The 20,672-nt window shown below is 34.9% G+C and overlaps 1 protein-coding gene across 1 annotated transcript; it reads right to left on the reverse strand.

The window, feature by feature from the left end:
• Positions 1-5,804: 5,804 nt before the first annotated feature.
• LOC149787038 (complement C1q-like protein 2) lies at positions 5,805-13,784 on the reverse strand. Its single transcript, XM_089978328.1, has 2 exons — positions 13,550-13,784; positions 5,805-6,314 (listed from the first exon to the last, which is right to left on the reverse strand). Exons 1-2 carry the CDS (start codon positions 13,746-13,748, stop codon positions 5,878-5,880), a joined length of 636 nt encoding a protein of 211 aa, XP_089834454.1. The 5' UTR covers positions 13,749-13,784; the 3' UTR covers positions 5,805-5,877.
• Between the last annotated feature and the right edge of the window lie 6,888 nt (positions 13,785-20,672).

The raw sequence follows: 20,672 nt of genomic DNA on the forward strand, positions 1-20,672 counted from the left end.
AGAAAGTTTCATGTTAGCGGTGAGCGGAGTACCAAAGAATTCCTCTGCGATTTCATTAATTTTTCTAACGTTTCTACGGAGATTTGTAAACTCTTTTACGTGAACATCATACTCGGCCCGTAACGAGGATAATGTACCATCTACGGCGCTGTAGTTAACGTCCACATATTTTTTCGTCGCCACGTCTTCATCAGATTTTGGACCTGTTACGGCTACTATTTTATTTCCTTTCATGCTTTGTTCACCTGCATTGTGCCGCTGGTATTCTTTGAACGATTAGCAGCACTTTTTGCAATTTCATCTCTAACAGTTGTAAACGATATACTTGAGTATCTGATTCTACCGCCGTCAGTAAACACAGGGATGTTATCCGTGACCGCACCGATTACTCGTCGAACTATATCATTCCATTTGATGTTGCTGGCTTTTAGCCTGCCATTTCGGTCCTGAAAAACAACAACCTCATCCCGTTCAACTCCAGTCAGGTTCATTAGATCATTAAGATCATCTTTGGTCACGTACTTTGATCAATCTATGTCAGATTTGTTTTTACTAATATCACTGCTAGATCTTCCGTAAATATCTACCGTTGTTCATTTCGTGTTTTTTTAATAAATCAGAGATTTCCATCGCTGACTTGTATAATCGTGCACTGTCTTGTGAGGTGGAAATGACGATTTTGATATAGCGTCAAGTAGAGCAATTTCTTCACTACCGCATATTGCCGGATCTGTTAGTTTTTGTGTTGGAAGCGTTGAGTACCAAACAATTGCGTGAAGCGGTGACACATATTTGATAAATTCCTGTGGTGGAGCTAACCCGTATGAGTCAAAATAAACAATTCCACGAGGGTCAATCACGTATGATACCCACTGAGTTCCTGGACCAACGCTGTCATCGAGATTAATAATACCGGTTTCAGTGTAATTTGGATGTTGTGGTAATTGATCGCGCATAAAAAAACTCTGAAATTTTTTATTTGGAATTGTTTAGCCGCATAGACTAAATCAAAATTTGACATTGGTGTAAACCCCATTGTGAGTTCAACGTAGATAAGTTCCCGGAAGTCGTAGACCTATTCCTAGATAAGTTTCTGGAAGTCTCAGACCTGCTCCTTTTTTATATCCTTTCCCAGTTGCTTTCTTTAATGCCATTTCAGCAGCGGTTCCATCAGCACCTACCCAGCAGCTTTTGAAACAGCTGTAGCAGCAGCGGTAGTATTGCCGCGAGAAATGGGAATATCCCGCCTGTCTTAGCAGTATATGTGATGGCACCATCGGAAAGTTCAAGTCGTACTCCAGTTTTGGATTGTTTGGCTTTATTAAGATGTTTAAGCTGTCGTTCTGTCAGCGATAGTTTATTTTCACCGCCTGTGATTTGATTGTGCTTTAGCGTTATTGTGGTCCCCGATATTGTTGTTGATGCGGATTGTAGCTTCTTGATCTGATCAGGAGTCAGACTGACACTAACATGATGATATGACATTTTTATAAAATACTCGTGTGTCTAAAAGATTAAAGATTTTCCACTGGTGCCTTAACGACTCTCATTTGACCACTTCCACCCTCAATGAACATTGATTTGTCACTAAGTATAACCGCGATTGCTCTGTAGACGGCACCCCCTTTATTTGTTATGGTGTTGAAGTGTATATCAACGACACACTGTTTGGATAAATCAAGATGCTCCGGTGAAACGTAATAAATTTGATACTTAGTTCTAAAATCATGCTCTGAGATCTGTAATCCAGTATCTACGTTTTGATCACGTCCCATATACATCATTAACCGATGTTATGCACGTGCTATATGATTTTTTTAGCAAAATCCAGTTTTATGCTTACTGTTGGTTCTTGTTGTCCGTTTATCCGCAAACAATACTCAGTAACACCAAGTCGGTCAAATATCATATGACTACTTCTTGTGAGTTCAATCGATCATAATTCTGAAAAGCAACAAATATATGTCGCGGTGCAGAAACATTTTTCTGTGATGCTATATGCCATGTAAAATCCCCGTTGACGGTAGATTGTATACTATCCGTGGTTGCTGTCAACCAGGACAACAGAGACTTACCACCTGTGCTCATAAAAGATAATAGTCGCTGTTCTTCAGCAAGCGATGGAGTCATTACCGGTATCCGCAACGAAGGTTTTGACAGTACTACTTTACCAGCATCACCAGCAGGTCTCCAGAGCGCGTCGTTGTCGGTATCCCTTTTCACAAGAGCAACTGTGTGTCTAGCTCCAAAGATACCTTTTCTAACATTTCTGCGAAATCCAAAGATATGCGACAGTGCAATTGCGATGAAAACTTTCTTTATTCCCCCTCCAACATTGTTCGGCGTGTTTCAAATCCTAGGTTAAAATCTGGATTAGAGCTTATGACCACAGTCTCTGCATCTGCAATTTAGGCAACATTAGTATGTTTTCTTGGCCGTCTTTCAGTATACTGTTTGGCAACGGGGGAATTAAAATTATCCTTCGAAAACATCATTGTAGGACCTACTGATCTTATATAATCGTCAGAGTATATTGCAAGTTCTATTATTGCTGTAGCAACGTCATCATTTTGCTGAATCGTCTCGATGATGTCTCCATCAATCGAATGACTAGCGCTCTCAAACAATGCCATAATGCCGTTGTTGACAAAGCCAATTTCAAACCCTGATGCATATGCATTACCATCTGTTTTTATAATTTGACCTTCTACCTCAATAATAGCCTCGGCGGGCATAAAGTATATGCTTGTATCATGGACATATAACTCAATTCCTCCTCGTTCGTTGGGTACTGGTGCGTTATACGAATAAAAGTGATAATTACGTACACTTTCGTCCTTAAGGACAGGTGCGTCCATGTCAAATGCTGCTTCTGGCATGCGCTTAAACATGTTTTATTATAATTATTTTCGTCTAACACGTGAACACCTTCTTCGGGAAATTCCGCTTCCTGGTATTAAACTTGAAATATTATGTCCTGCTTCACCGAGTTCTTGATCGGATAGCGCTGCCAGTTGCTGATTTGCAGCTTGATTTATTATTTTACTGACATGTGCAGGCATAACTTCATTGCTTGGTAATTTCACTGGCTGTGATTTTCGTCGTATTAATCGTGCTAGTCTTTCTTTGATTGCCGAGAATGCCTTACCAGCAAAAACAATGACGATTGCACCAGGGGCTTTATCACGAATAACATCAATAGCTTTCATAGATAATTGTTTTGCAACATGAGCTACGTTTTGAGCTAATCTTCTGAACACTCCCTGAACAACATCACCAAGTCCATCTCCGTAATACATTATATAAATAGGTAATCGCGAGTTTACTACTCTGCCCATTACAGGTTTATGTTGTCCATTGTGTATGATCATCTTATTTTACTTACCATTAGACGCCAATATACACGATACCACCTTGAAATATTCATTGACAAATATCAGCTGCTTAATTAATTATTTCCGGATAATTATTACCAGCACGCGCTTACCCCACGAGAACTTCTAATCGTGATATATCGGAAAGAATATTGTTAGGACAACCAAAACCCCTTCCCAAACCACTACCAGTAGCACCAGGCTCATCGTAAAATTATTGTTCTGTAGGTTCTCCATGTAGTTTACGAAATTATTCATCTGTTTCCGTTTGTTGCAATGGAGGAGGAAGTTATGAGGAAGTTTGTTGTTGTCGTTTTTGTTCCTTTTTCTTTTGTATTTATTCCTTTTTCTTTTCCTTTTGTTTTTGTTCTGTTTGTTTCTGTTGCATTCCATCATGCAATATTACTCCACCTACAAAGTGACCTAAATATTGTCTTGTCTGGATATCCGACTAATACCCCTGTTTATTTTATACACCCAATCAATCCATGTATCACGACTTATATTTTTAACATATTCAGGTTTTAAAAAATTATGTCTTAATGGATAACTTGCAGCAGCAAACGAACCAAACTCCTCTATATCCTTTTTACTTCTTAACTGGAATTGTTTTATTTCTTGTGCGCCACCATCAGTACATTTTCCCGAAAAATTAGTTTCCTTTTTAAGTTCTTTTTTACCAACATCTTTATCCGAGGCAGGGTCGTCAACGTCAACATCTTGTGGTTGGGGTTGGGGTTGAGCGGCAGGTATCTTTGCAATTTGCTCATCTGTTTGTTTGGAAAGTGAAAGAAGACTTTCAGTAGCTGTTGCAACTCGTTCAGTAACTTTAGTAACAGGTTTAAATAACTGTTTTGTACCTTTTGCTTATTCAACTGGTGCGTGCTGTCTCGCTTGTAGGTTTTCTCTAACAGAATCTCTCACAAGGAGAAATTTCTTAATTGCTTCTAGTCGCTCTCGAGCTAACCGGGCAGTATAAGATTGCGGATGAATCATAAATATAACAATTTTTAATTAATAGCAGCAGAGAGAGCACTGTCTCAACTTGACACCGACGCGATCGCGTATTTTCCTTGCGTTTTTTCGCGAACAGAAAAACTTAGGCTGGGTAAGTCAATTAGAGTTTCCTCTCATACCAGGTACTGAGACAATCGCGATTTATTTTTGATTTTGTTTCTTTGCGATTTCTAGGAAGGCTTATTTTGCGAAACGGAGAGTGAACCAATTAGAGGCTGTTGGCCTTCTCTGCCGCTGACAGTTTTGCCGCGATAAGATATCAATATCATGACACTTTGCATATCACGATAAATACTTGACTATCATAACACTGGCTATCAATCATTTGAACATAGGTGGGCAAAATACGATCCTAAGGACAGATTCAGCCCGTAAACTGGTTTATTCGACAACTTATATCATAGCGCGTGGCTTTAAAAATCAACATCTGTCCCATACCTGCATTGGAATAAATATTGCAATTTATTTCATTCACTAAGCAAATAATAACGCGACAAAGTTTAAGAGATGAAATATGCGTTATAAAATAATATCCAAATGTAATAACTTCATTTATCTGCAATCATAATAAATTTGTAAATGTTTTAAATCAGTTTATTTAGTTCTAACGTTGTATTGAGCTTGCCAACTTTTTATTCTGATTCTACTTAAAGGATGCAAATTCAGGAAACAATATCTACTCGATCGGGATGCTAATAATTGTATTTTCCTAGCAAAGGTCAGTAAACCTGCATGATATTGCTCTTGAATTTACTTTAAAATGATAGTCCTAATTATAAAAGGACACTACTACAGTTTTAAATGCGTATACAGGTGTACAAATCATAATGATTAATGTATATCGAGTTCAATCCACTGTTCGCATGTAGCTTTTAATATTGAATATAGTGTTTCAGTTACTTAGTCCACCGTTCGTAGCTAGACTTCTGTGGCATTTACAATACAGATTTGCATTGTTTTTATATGTTTAGGTCAACACGATTGTTCGGGCATGTTTTATGCTTATGAACTCTTTATGTCATCAAACATATATAACATCGTAACTGCTTATGAACTCTTAATGCCGTCAAACATATAACATTGTAACACACACACACACACACACACACACACACACACACACACACACACATATATATATATATATATATATATATATATATATATATATATATATATATATATATATATATATATATATATATATATAAACCACCTGTTCCAAATGACCGCTTTGTATTGTTACCATGACTGATCGTTGTTTGGAATGACTGGGTATGATTCACTGAGCCTGGTGTGGAAAGGATTGATTTTGGGATTGATATAATTATGCACTTGGTGTTTTAGTATTTTGTATCAACACGAGACTATACATCCGATAATTCTTATGAATAATATACAACAAACATGCTGGAAGATATTACGATTTATTGAAAACCTGTCACGACAAGAACGTGATCTTCTGGTCAGTTAACATTGCCACATCTTAGTCATATTTCATTTGTAGCATACCAGTGAATGTTGTAAAGCTGTTTCCATGAATGGTTTCCACACCGACAATTTCAGAGTAGGCCATAACATAGACGACTTGGCTTTTGTCTAATACTGTGACCACAGTTACTGACCCTGACTTGTGCCGGTTGGCCTGGATCTCACCTTGATACACTCTACCAATTTCAATATCGCCTTTCATCACTTGACAGTGTACGGTTTTCCCCGGTAGACTAATAACAGTGACGGAGAAGAGGTAAAGACCTCGATAGGGTGCTGTGAATTTGCCTGTCAGTGGGTCATAGGAGTTACCTTCGTTGACCAGGACTTTATCAAAACGTACTACCTCTCTTGCGGCGTGCGTGTGATCTGCTGACATTTGGGCTGTAAAAGCGACGCCAGTCTTGTTCAAACAATGAGCCTGACAGAGATCTGAAAATATTAATACGATCGTTTTTATAATTACAGCAAAAGCTAAAAATCCGTTGTTGTTATGGAGCAGACAATTATTAATGTCTTCATTTTTTTGCATTAACAGGTGCAGAAATAAAAATAAAAATTAAAAACGCAGGTTGCTGGTTGAAATATTGTCAAGTGTTATTTTCAATATTAATAATTTTGTTGTGATCTTTTTCGCAGTTCCAGTTGAATGTAAGTTCACTCACCAAAACTTACCAGTTTGGGAAGTATCACTACAGTTAACACAGAGTTTATGGTAGAGAGTAAAAGGTATTCGACAGTCTAGGATGTTCCGATTGGTCTCATGGTGTATAGGGCCAAATAAATTGTATTTGTATACATTGCTGTATATGCCATTTGTTTGCACTTTTATTGAATATATCCGTGCGTTCTAGGAAGCAACATTATGGAGATTAGTTACTCTGAAGTTTCAATATTGTAATTCTTGCATTTACATGTAATTCGGCCTGAATTAATTCCATTATTTTAGCATGAGGAAGCGATACATGTATGAATTTTCGTTTCCGAATCCGCTTATGTAGTGGTTTAAAAATTTTAAATTCCTTTCCTAATTTAATAAATGCGTCAAGATAAAAGTTTTCATTATTTATGTCAACCACCATAGCTAATAATTTTCTTAATTTTGCTTTCGTTCGGTACAATAATTATTTTATATTCTTAATAACATGTCACATAGTAGGTTGTGACACCACATAAATATATCAATAAACACAAATTTAATCAGTTGAACATTGAATGAATTAAAGAAATAATTAAATTCATTGATAAAAAAAATACATTTACAAATCCAACAAAGAAATTTAATGAACTGAAGACTCAGAAGGTATAAATCATTTTATTCACACTCTCGAAATGATATTATACATTTTATGCACACGGAGATAATTGAGAAGAATAACACATATCTTGACCAGATTTCAGTTATTATCAACATGTTCATTCAAAGCAAAGCCGTTAACTTTACAACGAAGTGTTTTATGGAGCAACATTGAGAAGTGAGAGAAAATGAAACTACATATAACGAAAGTTTTGTAACTCCCAAAATTGATATAAACCTTTCTATAATGACTTCATAATAGCACCAGTCATAGTTTTGTATCATAAATAGCCTGAAAGAGAAATATTTCTTCCCAAATATTATTTGTATCATAAAATCGCGAAAATAAATATAGATGTCTAAGACTTTTGTAAAACACTATACTTTTATAGATGTTTCCTGTCTCATTTTAAGAGGAAGAAAGTAATCATATTTCCCATAATCAAGTGATGATATATCTAGAGAGAAATAATGCAAGAATCCAATGCTACTCCTGTGTAAATCTCTGACAGCATATTAGAGTTCGGTCTTGTTTGTATTGACCATTTGTTAAATTTCAGACATCTTCAAAACGTTAAAAATGTATGAGCTTGTTCTAATTGTCGTTAAATGATTTGGTTTTCTGCTCATTTATTATGAAAAGGTTCGAGCTGTCATGAACTTTTCGTCTTCACAATATCTCAGGGAAAACATTTTTGTTTCTTATTATTTTTTTAAAGGAAAACTGTCCAAGCCGAAACGTTAGAACTAGTGAGAGCATTTTATCTTCTCCATCAGTTGTCACTCCGTCGACTGATCCGAAATATGTATTACATTTTGCTGACGTGCGAGAGGTGACATGTGTCGATACTATTGCGTACATAGTGGAGATGTGTTCCTTAAGATATGCAGAAGCAATATTATTACTTGAAGATAAAAACAGGCAAAATTATTCCTCTTTATGCTAACATTTGTACCAAGTTTTACAAGTGTTAAATATTCCTAGAATTTCTGGATTTCAAATATTCCAGTGAACAATTAATCAAACAGCAGCTAAAATATGATTGACATTTAATAGAGAAATAAATTTCCAATTATATATAATTCTCAAATGTTGTGCATGAAATCAATCAAGTACAATTTCAACTGTTCAACTACAATGCGTAAAATCAATGTTTATAACGTTTAACGAATGAAAAACTAATATTACTTTTCTGAAAGCTTAAAGTTGTCATAGGAAATATTTTATATTAACAGTTTGAATATTATCATATCAAGCTATACTGACAAAATTAATGAAAAGATAATTGATATTGTTAATCTAATGCTGAGTTTTCCTTATAACAAGATACATAAATGCCTTAGACACTTACATCATGTATGCTGACATCATGGAATATGAGAAAACAATATATGTTTTACAGAGAATAAAGTGGCAAAATTTACAGTTTGAAAAGAATAATCATTGTTGTAAATTGAGATGTTATTTGATTACACACCTACGCTTGAGCCATTCATTATCATTTATAGGAACTATATATATATATATATATATATATATATATATATATATATATATATATATATATATATATATATATATATATATGGACATACACATATGTTTAGACGACCCTTACAGTTCGGTTGAATAAAAAATATTATTTATATATTGTGGAACATTTAGGCAGCATGGCAAAGTTTAAGTCCTATACTTATTCTGAACCTAAAGACTATCTAATCTTAAACTCTACTTACACATTAGACAAATATATCAAATATAAATTTCCATATAGAACGGTTTACCTTAATCAAGCGGATTTAGTTATAGCTCATATTGTAGCTTACTAAACATTATAAAACGTTAATAAATTTCAACAATTATATATGTCTTTTCAACAGTGTAAAAGCAACAATATGGGATGAAATACACCATTGCTGTACCAAAATATTGGAGAGAGAGAGAGAGAGAGAGAGAGAGAGAGAGAGAGAGAGAGAGAGAGAGAGAGAGAGAGAAAACAAAGTTTGATGAAGCTAAGCCAATGCATCACTTGAGGGAGAACGTACTGAGTATTGTTCCATTCACTCATTAATGAAGCGTCTATTTACAAAAATATTAATCGGACTTTTTAAACTAGAACGTTTGAAGCATTTTACTCAATACATTACGAAACCTTATTGATGGATGCAATAATCACATTATCGACCTTAAGACATGTCGACAATTGAAGCAAGCAAGAAAATAAATCTAAAATATGAATTAATTTATTTGGAGATCTTTCAACATATGTCTATGGAGCGCATAGAATTAACATAACTGAAAATGTCAGGATTTTAATATATAAAATATACAGAGTACACGTTATTTTCCAAAGTTAATACTAGATATATTCCATCGCATTGTACTAAAAACTTGATAGTTTAATGAGTGGCGTTTTTGTACTTCAAGGTGAAATATATTAGGTGTTAATGTGGGGAAAATAAAATCTTATTTTTGTTATATAAAACACTTGCTCCATCTTTGAAGGTTAAAAGATTAAACTCACCCTACGACACAACATATTCTCCCCTATTACTTTTTGTTAATTCGCCTCACTTACATATGATGGGCATATAACTATACGAGACTGAAGAAAGCTGTATGATTGGGTTGTTATAATCTACAGAAGTAAATTACATTTGTGTCATTCGACCCTATCTAACTAAAAACAATGCAATTCAAAGTCAGCAATGCAGGATTGTCGTTGTTGTCAAGCTGTAAAGGGAAATAACTTCAGAGAGACGCGCACAGCGTCTGTTCAGATTTATTTATTAATGCTTGACTTCCGTGCCCGTAATGCAAAGTAGTTCTATTTATTTGTTCCAGCTCAAACACTTGTGTTCTTACAGATACAACCTTTACAGATACACACAATGACATGATGAGACATTTTATATTTTCACATGTGAAAAGGTAAGGATATATTCTTCAAATGTGAAGAAATAACAATATTATTTTCACATTTGAAACATGGATGAATACGATAAGACAATTATTTCGCCAACAAGTCCCTATATTTCACACATAGTATCTAATAGAGAAGTCTGTTATTGCATACGACTATCATCCTAATTTCACGAAAAGAGTATTAACATCGGAGAAGTTAACTTGGAGTTCCACTGGTATATACAGTAGAAGACCGAAAAGGAAACAGTAAAAATGAAACATTTTGCAAGGATTTATTTATATGCGATAAGGAGACGATATATTCGGGACTGAGAAAATTTTAAATATAAAATGAAAATGAAATATATATGTGGCGGTACAAATGAAAGGATGTAACGAGTGGTGAATATTTCGATATTTGGGAGCAAAACATAATGTCACTAAGGTAGACCTTGATTAATAGTCATTAAAATCATAGTATTGTTAAAATTGTAAAGGTTTATAATACATAACATGAACCAAATGCATGTTCTCTATGTTGCCAAATTAACTGAATGGGTCCTAAAATCATGTAATAAATGTCAAGAAACAATGGAACTACTTTATTACTCTTCTTTTGTTTCTCCGCTTCTTAAGCATAGTAATACATCTTTGCTGAACAATTATTTTTGTCGATTCTATCTGTCATGCCTATAACACTGGACATTTATTCTCTCCTGAACGGAACCTTGATAATGCATTTTTAGATGTGATCCATTATCCCAACCTATTCATTTAATAAAAGTTAGACAATAGTTGATAAAGTCAATCCAACGATATAAAGAAATGAAATCATCAGATAATGTTCCCGAGGTTAAAAGAGATAACATTAATAAGGTGTAAGTAATGTATTAACTGTTGTTCTTAATGTAATACTAAAGCAGCTTTACCAACGTCTATTTCTTTCTGCTTGTGGAGCGAATCTGCATCTATGTTGTTGATGAAAATTCTGAATCGCTATGGACTTTAAATAATCAGATTAGATCAAATAATTACAAGTGCAGTGAGCAGTTACATTTTGTTTCCAATATGGTCACTTTGATTATGACGACATAGAGCGATATTCTACATGGTTTACATCAACCATCCCTCTAGGTGCCATAGTCTAAAATGTCAAATTACATTAACTTCGATTGTGTCGTATGTGTTTTATATAATGATCGTCTAAGGAATGTTTAAAGAAAATGTCAGATACAATATGTTCCACATTTTCAACACTACAACTGACTCAACACAAAATAACACATCTATTGGTACACATACAACCTTCCTGCAAATTAACCGCATAGCTATATTTTTAAATAAATAAGTGTTGTCCGTTCCAAATATACAATATATGTCAGTTTTATGCATATAAAATCGTTTCTGGCAAGTTTAGACTGCTATATACCAATCAGGAAGTTGTCACTCAATCAGTCCTCTTTGTGTACATTTCACGACTTTAAATGTCAAGGTTTTGCATTTTAAAAAAGGTAATGAAGACATGACTGATGTTTGTCAACGGTTGTAAAGAGATTTTATAAAAGAATGTATATTATATATTTTATAATTTTTTTCTGTTTTTCTTTTTACGAAATGTCAAGGAAATTTTGAGTGTATTGTTATCAAAAATATCATCTGCATGGTGTTTGAAGTGTTAAATCAGTGGTATAAATTCATTGTTCGTGCCATATTACCATCAGACACCTTTGATTTGACATAACGATATACATATTTGGTGTAGTTCCATGTTTGAGGGACTTAGTATGGTGGTCCACCACGACGCCTTCCTTTAGTGCTGTTTCAGTTTTGGACTTAGCTGCTACGAAACAAAGAGTAATGTGAAGACAGAAAAAAATTCTAAGAAAATTTCTTCTCTAACAATATGTTTAGGTTTTCGCCTATAAACTTTAATACCAACTTTCAAATTAATTCAAGAGTTTACCGCATGAAACGCACACAAGTCTCTGGAATGTCTTTTTATAACCTGCATATGGAAATCGACAATGATGAGCTATATAAACTCCAAACAAAAGGACATTACCAGGTAGAAATTCCAGAAGGTATTATTTAGTTTTAATACAGTGGATCTTACAAATCTTATGGATGGACTTATTTACGGACGAGCTGGCGAGGGTAATACTGAGTGTTAAATATGTAATCGTTACAAATGAAGAAAAAACATAATTACAAATACAGTAGATGCAAGAAATATTGGTAATAATTGAGGAGAGAATTACATCCTGAACACTCACACGCAAAAGAGAAAGCTGAAAATAATACTATTCATGTTATCACGAACATTGTGTTCGCTCCCAATGTAATTGTCTGTTTTAAAAAACAACATTGCTGAAACTAGTGGAAATAAATTTTGAAATGATGAAACGTATCATGAAAAGATGTTATATTACATAACGATCTTTGAGAAATACTGATTCATTATTTTATTGATACCCTCAATCATATCTTTTTTGCAAATTAGTTTCATTTTCATTTCTCAGGATATTGCATGTCCTCTTTGGACTACAATCCCTAGAGTCTCCATGATTTATTGTTTCGTTGGATTTATTTGTGATTTATTTGTGATTTTTTAAATTAGATGGCTTCACGTGTTTTGAAATATGATATCGTAGAAACCTCGTTGATATTATCAATTTACGCTCTCTTGTATAACAATCCACGTCACCTAGGGAAATACAATAATACAGCGGTCGTCTTATGATTATCGCAAGGTTTAAGGACCTGTCCAGGAATACAAAATAACTGCAATTAGGTGAAAGTGTTCTAACTGTCAGTGTCTGAACCACGGACTAGTAATGTTTTTCTTCATTTTCATTTTACAAGATAATGTAAGTCTCCTTTTTTATGATGGATGTACCTTTGTCGACAGTCACCATGGTTTGGTAAATACATGTATGCCTATGTCCACAGTCTCTTTTTGTCAATAAATAAATGCATTCGTATCTTGTATTTATAGGTATAACTATTAGTGTCATGTTATCATCTTCCAGTATTGCATTTTTAATTTTTAGTTTTAAGCGATATACAGATGATCAATGTAAATGTGTGCGTTAAATATTAAATGTTATAAAAACATTAAGATAAATAGAAATGTAAAGAACACAATAATATTTTTTTCAAAAATTAGATTTTATTGATGACGTGATGATTTGTTTGGAATTTGTTTGTGTCAGTAAGAAACTCTATTTAATAGGGTGAATTGTGAACATTTTAAAACCTCACTTGCTTTGCGAAATTCCATATTCTTTAGAATTCATCCAACACTATAGTTCTCAATGCACATCCTATTGCTATAAATGTACTGGTAAAAGCTCTCTTTTATTTCGCTGCAGGAAACATGGTGGAGGAAGTATGCATACCACTTCTAGATGAAAAAGTATTACTGAATGATCATTGAATGCAAGATAAAACGTGGAAAAGGTGTACCTTGATTATCACGAGTTTCACATCTCCTTTTCCGGTCCTGTAGCATCAGCATCTCTACGTCACTCTCTAAGAGAAGTCTCTTGGCCTTTTCCTCTGACAGACGGGCCATGACTGCTTCCAGGTTAGCCTTCTCCGTATCCACCATAAAACCTAACCCACATAGGGTTGCAAAAAATGCAAGTTCTCCTATGATCTGCATCGGTTAAACGCTAGACAGAAAGTACTGCAGTTATGCTTTGACAAACAAAGACATGGGGATAACATGAATATTCATGAGCAGTTTTGACTGGTACACGATTATTATAATTTTCATATACACCAAAATGCAGTATGTGTTTGAATGCTTGAGCTAAATATCGATGTAAACGATATATCTAAATCATTATCGATTACAATTTCATTGCTGAAAGAATTTATAACTTTTTCAGGATTTTTCAAGAGTCATAATATAACAAGCAGTGGATCCTTCACAAAACAAGCAAGCAGTAAGATATTTGTTTTTTATTGTAATTTTTAATCTGTAATATTTGTATTTATTACTTTTTTATTTGTGTAAATTTATTTCCATATACATAGCTTAATTCTGCGTTTTCTTTTTTCAATCTGGATCCTGGCTCACATCTAATATTGTCCTAAATTATTTTATTTTGTGTATTGTTCTTTTAGTATATCTTAATGAATTACAAGTCAAGGAAAAGAACATATAATGAAACATAGTTTACCTGTCTATATATCTATATTCTGTCTGTTTGTCTGTTTCTTTGTATGTCTGTCTGTCTGTTTGTCTGTATGTCTATAAATAAATACGTTGACAGTCACAATTGACTATTACAGATTAAATAAGGACGGTAGCGACGGGACAGTCAGATGAGTAATGATAGCGAATGCAGAAATAAGTAAACTATTGTCAGTGTCCGTTTCCTTCCAATCATATTCAGACCAATCCGGCTAGCAGCGATGAGGTAATGAACCTCAAGTGGCATAGCACTGATAATCATAGGACTAGCTTGTTGCTGTCTTGTTCATTAGAATGTGATTTTACAAAGCTCCCGATTGTGAGAAACAAGGTCAGAAGCTTCTGCAATTATTGATGTTAATATATTCCAAATACCTATTGTACGTGGGAAGAATGTGAGCAATGTTGATGCTGACTTTAATTGGAACTTATTCCTGTGGTTTGCCCTTGTTTGGCTATATGTTAGGGTCAGATATTTTTCCGCTGATACGTTCGCTAGATTGTTTGCTACATTGTACAGCTTAGTCAGTTGGGCATTGGTTCGGCTGGATTCGAATGATTCCCATTGGCGGTATAGTTGTATATTTGTGGTGAATCGTACAGCTTTCCTCTGAACAATATATATCTTATTTATTAGGCATTTATCATGTGAGTTCCACACAGTTGAACAGTAGTCAAAGAATCAGAACAAATATACATGTATGTGCCATTTATTTTATGTATACAAATAATTTTTCATCGGTTTTCCGTATACACATATTTTCATCTATCATCCGTATATTTCCTCTTAATTTCTCATACATTCATTTCCAGCCTATATTCTGTATGAATGTATTACCCAGGTTATATAGTAACAATGAATTAAATTGATACTTGGTGACCTGGATACTCTTACACTAGGCCGATAAATCAGCCCCTCACTCGTGATGATACCGATTGTCGGGCTAGGGGATCATACGACGTATTCATTAAGGACTTGGTCGCTATATCAACGTAGGCTCTGGTGCATTTGTCACGGGCATCAACAGAACTAAACATTGTAAGATCCGGAACCAACACATATTCGGGTCACAAGTCTTAATAGTGCCGGTTTCAAGGAGCTTGCGACTTATCTACCTGTTAAGGTCCTAGACTTCCTGTTTGGACAAGGACACCGAGGCATCGCATGCATCCTGAAGCAGATCCAAGTTTTATGGCTATATTACCTCAACTCGATCCTCCAGGAAGTGGCGTGGATGCTAGCAATTATATTCTGATGTTTTAACCATTATTTCCTCATGATGCAAGTACAGCCAAAGGTGGCGCCTGCTAGGTAGTTAACCACCGCGGAAATACAATGTTTATCAAACAGCTTTGACATGAGGGAGACATGTGTCAACCGAAGCTTTCCTCCAAATTAATGTATCTCTGCGTGAGTGACACGCAATGCTGGTGCTCACCTGGTGGAATAGGCAGAGTTGTTGTTCTTGTTTTTGTTGTGGGGTTAACGACATGTTTCAGCACACGATCGGCTATACATGGCGGCCAGTATTAATGGTGGAGGAAGAACCCGGGAAAAAAAACCGGAAGAACCACCGACCCACGAGAAGCCACTGGCAAGCTTTCTCACATACCCACATTGGATGAATCCGAGATTCGAACCGGCGCAGACAGAGGTGAGATGGCAGTGATCAGTAACGGAAAGCTCTTTAGACCACTCGGCCATTTGGGGCTCCGGAATAGCAGAGTAGTAACATATAAAGGAGGGTCCTCTTGTTAAAAAAAAAAGCATAACCAAGATGATCTAACCACCCATATAAATTAAGAAAAAAAAAACATTTGCCAGTGTGGCGTCCTCGACCCATGCATGAAACGTCCTTTTTTCCTGTTTTCGATAGTGTAATTGGCCAGAAAGATAACAGTAATATGTCTCTGTTGAAGGCGTTCGCGACATTACATGCAACCACCTGAAACAAACCGCAAACGGATCACGCTTTGGTCGCATCTGAACTCAGGACTGGTGTACCCAAATTTGTAACCCTATAGCAACCGATATATAGATTTTCTGGTAGGGCCCTGGGGAAAGGCACATTGGTCCCAAGAGCTACCACTGCGTCTGCTGCTTTGTGGTAGCCGGGCTCAGCATGCAACATTTTCATTAATACAGTAATTACTTGATTTCATGCAATGCCGAGTAATTTCAGGAGGTTGGCTCGGGTGCGCATTGTATCTAAGACTGTTCTCCTTAAATCACAAAACACAATACAATAATGTTACGGTGTTGATGCATTCTATGCATTATATTATAATGCAGCTGAAACAACCCAAATGAATAAACATACATACAATCAATCATCTGAGTGAGAAAACTCATGGTTCTATTCATTATTCTAATGAAAATTATAACAGAAGCTTAAATAATTTTTTTTTCAATGATTTAGCAAGAAACCCATTTAAGAGATTGGTGCTCAAATGGATGAACAGAATTTATATTATTTCAAAATAGGTCCATTTCTTAATTTAAACTGCCGAGTACTGAAACCATCCATGATATTCTACGGCGATAACAAGATTTTCAAATTAAGCTGCCGTGATGCACAGTTGTTAAGGAATAGTAATGATACGATTTTCAAGATGGCCATTTCAGCAACCATATTGGAATTACATTTTCAATTTAAGACCAATTATAAAACATACAATACTTGTTTTCTTTGTTGCTAAAACCTCAAGTTGATAAGATTCTCCATTCAAGAGGTTTATCAATGATAATTTGCAAGATGACCACTCCGTGGTGGCCATATTGGATGCTCGATTGACACAATTTTCATTTGAAACCAACTTGACATCGTAAGAAATATTTTGGTACAAACCCCATGACAGTATGACGTTCACTTCTGGTGGAGTTGAAATAACAAGATTTTCAAGATGGTTTCCATGATGGACATATTAATGTCAGATCGTCTCCATACTTTATGTTGGAAGCAACCAGATATGATAATGAGTCTTCAAGTAAAAAGCCAAGTATATATAACACGTCAAGCAGGATAAGGAATGATACAAATTATTTTCAATTTGGCCATTGTGGCCGTCATGTTGGGTGTGATATTATTATCATTTCCTTTTAGGAATAATCAGGCATCAGAAAGTGTCGTTTGTCGCATAACCTTCCGTGTGGGAGGGGTAACAATACAATGATTTTCATGACATTACTGTGGTGACCATATTGACAACATATTGGCACAAACTGCATTTATGATCATCCATAACAGAGTGGCATAGCAACATTTTCAAGAAGACGTCTGTAGCTGCCATATTAGATGTCCAAGCAGCACCATTTTAATTAAGAAGCAACAAATGATGGCATAAATGTGTCTGTAAAGTTTTATACAATTCACAAAGTAGTTTAGGAGGACTTATGTAGTAAGCAGTAATAAACTTGTGCCAAACTTAGACAACAGTTCAAGTGTATCCCATAATCGTTTCTGGTATATGACCATGAGAGCTAATACAACCTTTCCTTAGCATTTATGTAGAGTTTTGTTCTAGAAGATCTTCACATAATTGCTGACAACAAACATTTTTGAAACCCTCACCACAAAATAAGACTTCAAGGAAAATATATTTCATCTTGTATATGTTCCAAATTATTCATGCTAGATAATTGGTCTGAGCTTAGGACTGTTTTGCTGGGTCACAATACTTCCTTTCAACATCAACTGAAATAGATTTCATATCAAGTAGTTTTAATTTACCATTTGTGTATGCCCCTGATGAAGCTTCGTTGTCACCTATGGTCATAACACGTAAGGAACTACGTAGCCTACAATCCATAACATCGTTTGTTTTCCTCAGACATGAGTATATGTAACCACATATATAGCATATGAATGAGCTGCATTCCAATACAGTGCATTATAATTCACCATAATAAATTGATTAACACTTCACTATATTATGATTAATAGATTAATACTACACTGTACTATGATTAACACTGCACTTTATCAAGATTAAGTGATCAACACAGAACTAAACCATGATTAGCTTGGATATTTTGCTGGGTCAGCAGATTGATGTGAGGTGTGGTCCATGCTACATGCTGCTAATATGTAAGAGAAATGACAATTATATTGTGAATGCTGAATAATTATCAAGTTTGTCTCAGTCATATCCAAATGTTATGAAAGGTACAAATTTAAGGATTGCTGAAATTCAATTTCCAATCAAGTATAAATTTTCAGGTTGTTCAGAAATGTACTTGTTGATTAGTTACAACAGACACAATATATTCCATAACTTGACAAAATGATATCTATATTGTTTATTCTTAATGAAATAGATAGTTTTTTATTATTAAAATGAAATGCACAAAAACTGAGTTGTCATTTTCTTATGTGTCCTAAAATAATCAATGATCATAGCATTATTAGTATTAGTTATATGAGGGTAATTATATAACCTTACTACATATTCACGGCAAATAACAACTAAAAGACTTGCAAATATAAACTTTTACAGCAACATGTCAATAATTGCGTATGGTTATAAAGAACAAAACTATATGTGTCATGTACTGAGATAAAAAATTTACATATTTATGCCTAATATTGACAGAACGAACCCCTCCCCCCAAGTGAATGTAGATACTATCACCTCGAGTTAATGTGCAGATAGTCAAACTGTCATGAAATGGTGGATCAAGACACATACATGTTCAAACCCTCATTACCAGGTCATGTACACTGTTCAAAAGCAACAACATAGTGGACAAACAAGAAAAGAACTATGATGAATGCAAAATCAATTGGCAGAAGATTAAAAAGCTACATTAATGATCAAGTGTTTTCACATTTTTGTAATTGTTGATCTTATGTTACTATTTGCATTTTACTTTTACCTTCTGACATTGTGTAATAACAGACATGTTTTTCATTCAGTGAGCACGGTCGAGTTATAACATAACATTATTCACATTCCGATGAAGTTTTTGTTTGTGACTTGAATGATATTAACATGTTTTCAGCAAAATAGTTCAGCATTTATTTTATTTTACAAAATTATCATATCTGTCACAAATGGTGAATATTGCAAATATGTGTTTATGTTTGTCCCTTTAATCACCTATTTAACACATATCACATATGACATGACAAAGGCAAAATGGAATGTAACATTTATTTGGGCAAAACTCAAATTTCAGAAGAAACGTTGTGCTAAAAGAAACCATGCATAATGATTAATTTATTTAATAGTGTATGCGAATGTGTTAAGTTTATGTTGTCCTTTAAAAAAATAAGAATAATCCTAAATTTTGTAGGGGTGCATACGTTCTCCTTCTGAACATTTTGTAATTTCTCAAGTCGGCTAAAACAAATTCATTTGATGCACAAGTACATTTAATGTTTACTGGCCATCATTGACAAATATGTTGACCAGATGATGGCATCCAATACAAAGTTAGGTTTGCTAAAGGATTGTGGGCTTCAGAGACAACACCTTCTATTTTTATCAATAGGCTCTGACAGGAATATGTCCTTCACCGTTTCAGCTATAGTGTACCTTTATTTACATATTTTAAATTGCAACTTATTCAACACTTAACAGACATAGAGCATGCTAAACTAATGTACTGACCATTTGAATGGGGTTCTTGGCCGGCTATGGGTTTATTTTTAGTCAAAATAGTTTATTTTCATTTATTACAAGATAATTAAAATATATTCTTAAAAATAGCGTGGATATAATATGGTGTTGCTTTTCTATAACTCAGAGTAAGATACGTTTTACAGATTTTCATAGGGCCACGAGTGGCCGAGTGGTCTAAAGCGCTCTCCGTTACGGATCAGTGGCATCCCACCTCTGTCTGTGTGGGTTCGAGTCTCGGATTCAGTCAATGTTGGTATGTGAGAAAACTTGCCAGTAGCTTCTCGTGGGTCGGTGGTTCCTTCCGGGGTTTTCCCGGGTTCTTCCTCCACCATTAACACTGGCCACCATTTTTCAGCACACGATAGGCTAAACCCTACAACAACAACAGCATTTCACTGTTGCAAATTAGACAAAAAAGTGTCAGATACCTGTCTTGAACATAGTTTGTTTGGAGCCTAATATAAAACAATATTATGTAACATGGTTCGTTTCATATTTTGTTGAAAGATACCGTGGTACAAAGGTTTTCGAGGTACCCAGCTTTATAGCGGCATGGCTACACATTCAATATTCAACAAAACAGATCATCGGCAAATCATCGGCAGCATACAACATACATGAATAATGTGACAGTCATATTCATGGCACCTTAAACAATTATTTATATATTATGCTGAAGATATGGGAGCCAAGTGCATCTCCCAAGGACACACCAAGGAAGTCAACATGTGGTTGCCTGAGTGGGTATCGAACATGCTTTTC

This window comes from Sinohyriopsis cumingii, chromosome 12 (assembly GCF_028554795.1).
Source record: "Sinohyriopsis cumingii isolate HCF-2022 chromosome 12, ASM2855479v2, whole genome shotgun sequence".
NCBI lineage: Eukaryota > Metazoa > Mollusca > Bivalvia > Unionida > Unionidae > Sinohyriopsis > Sinohyriopsis cumingii.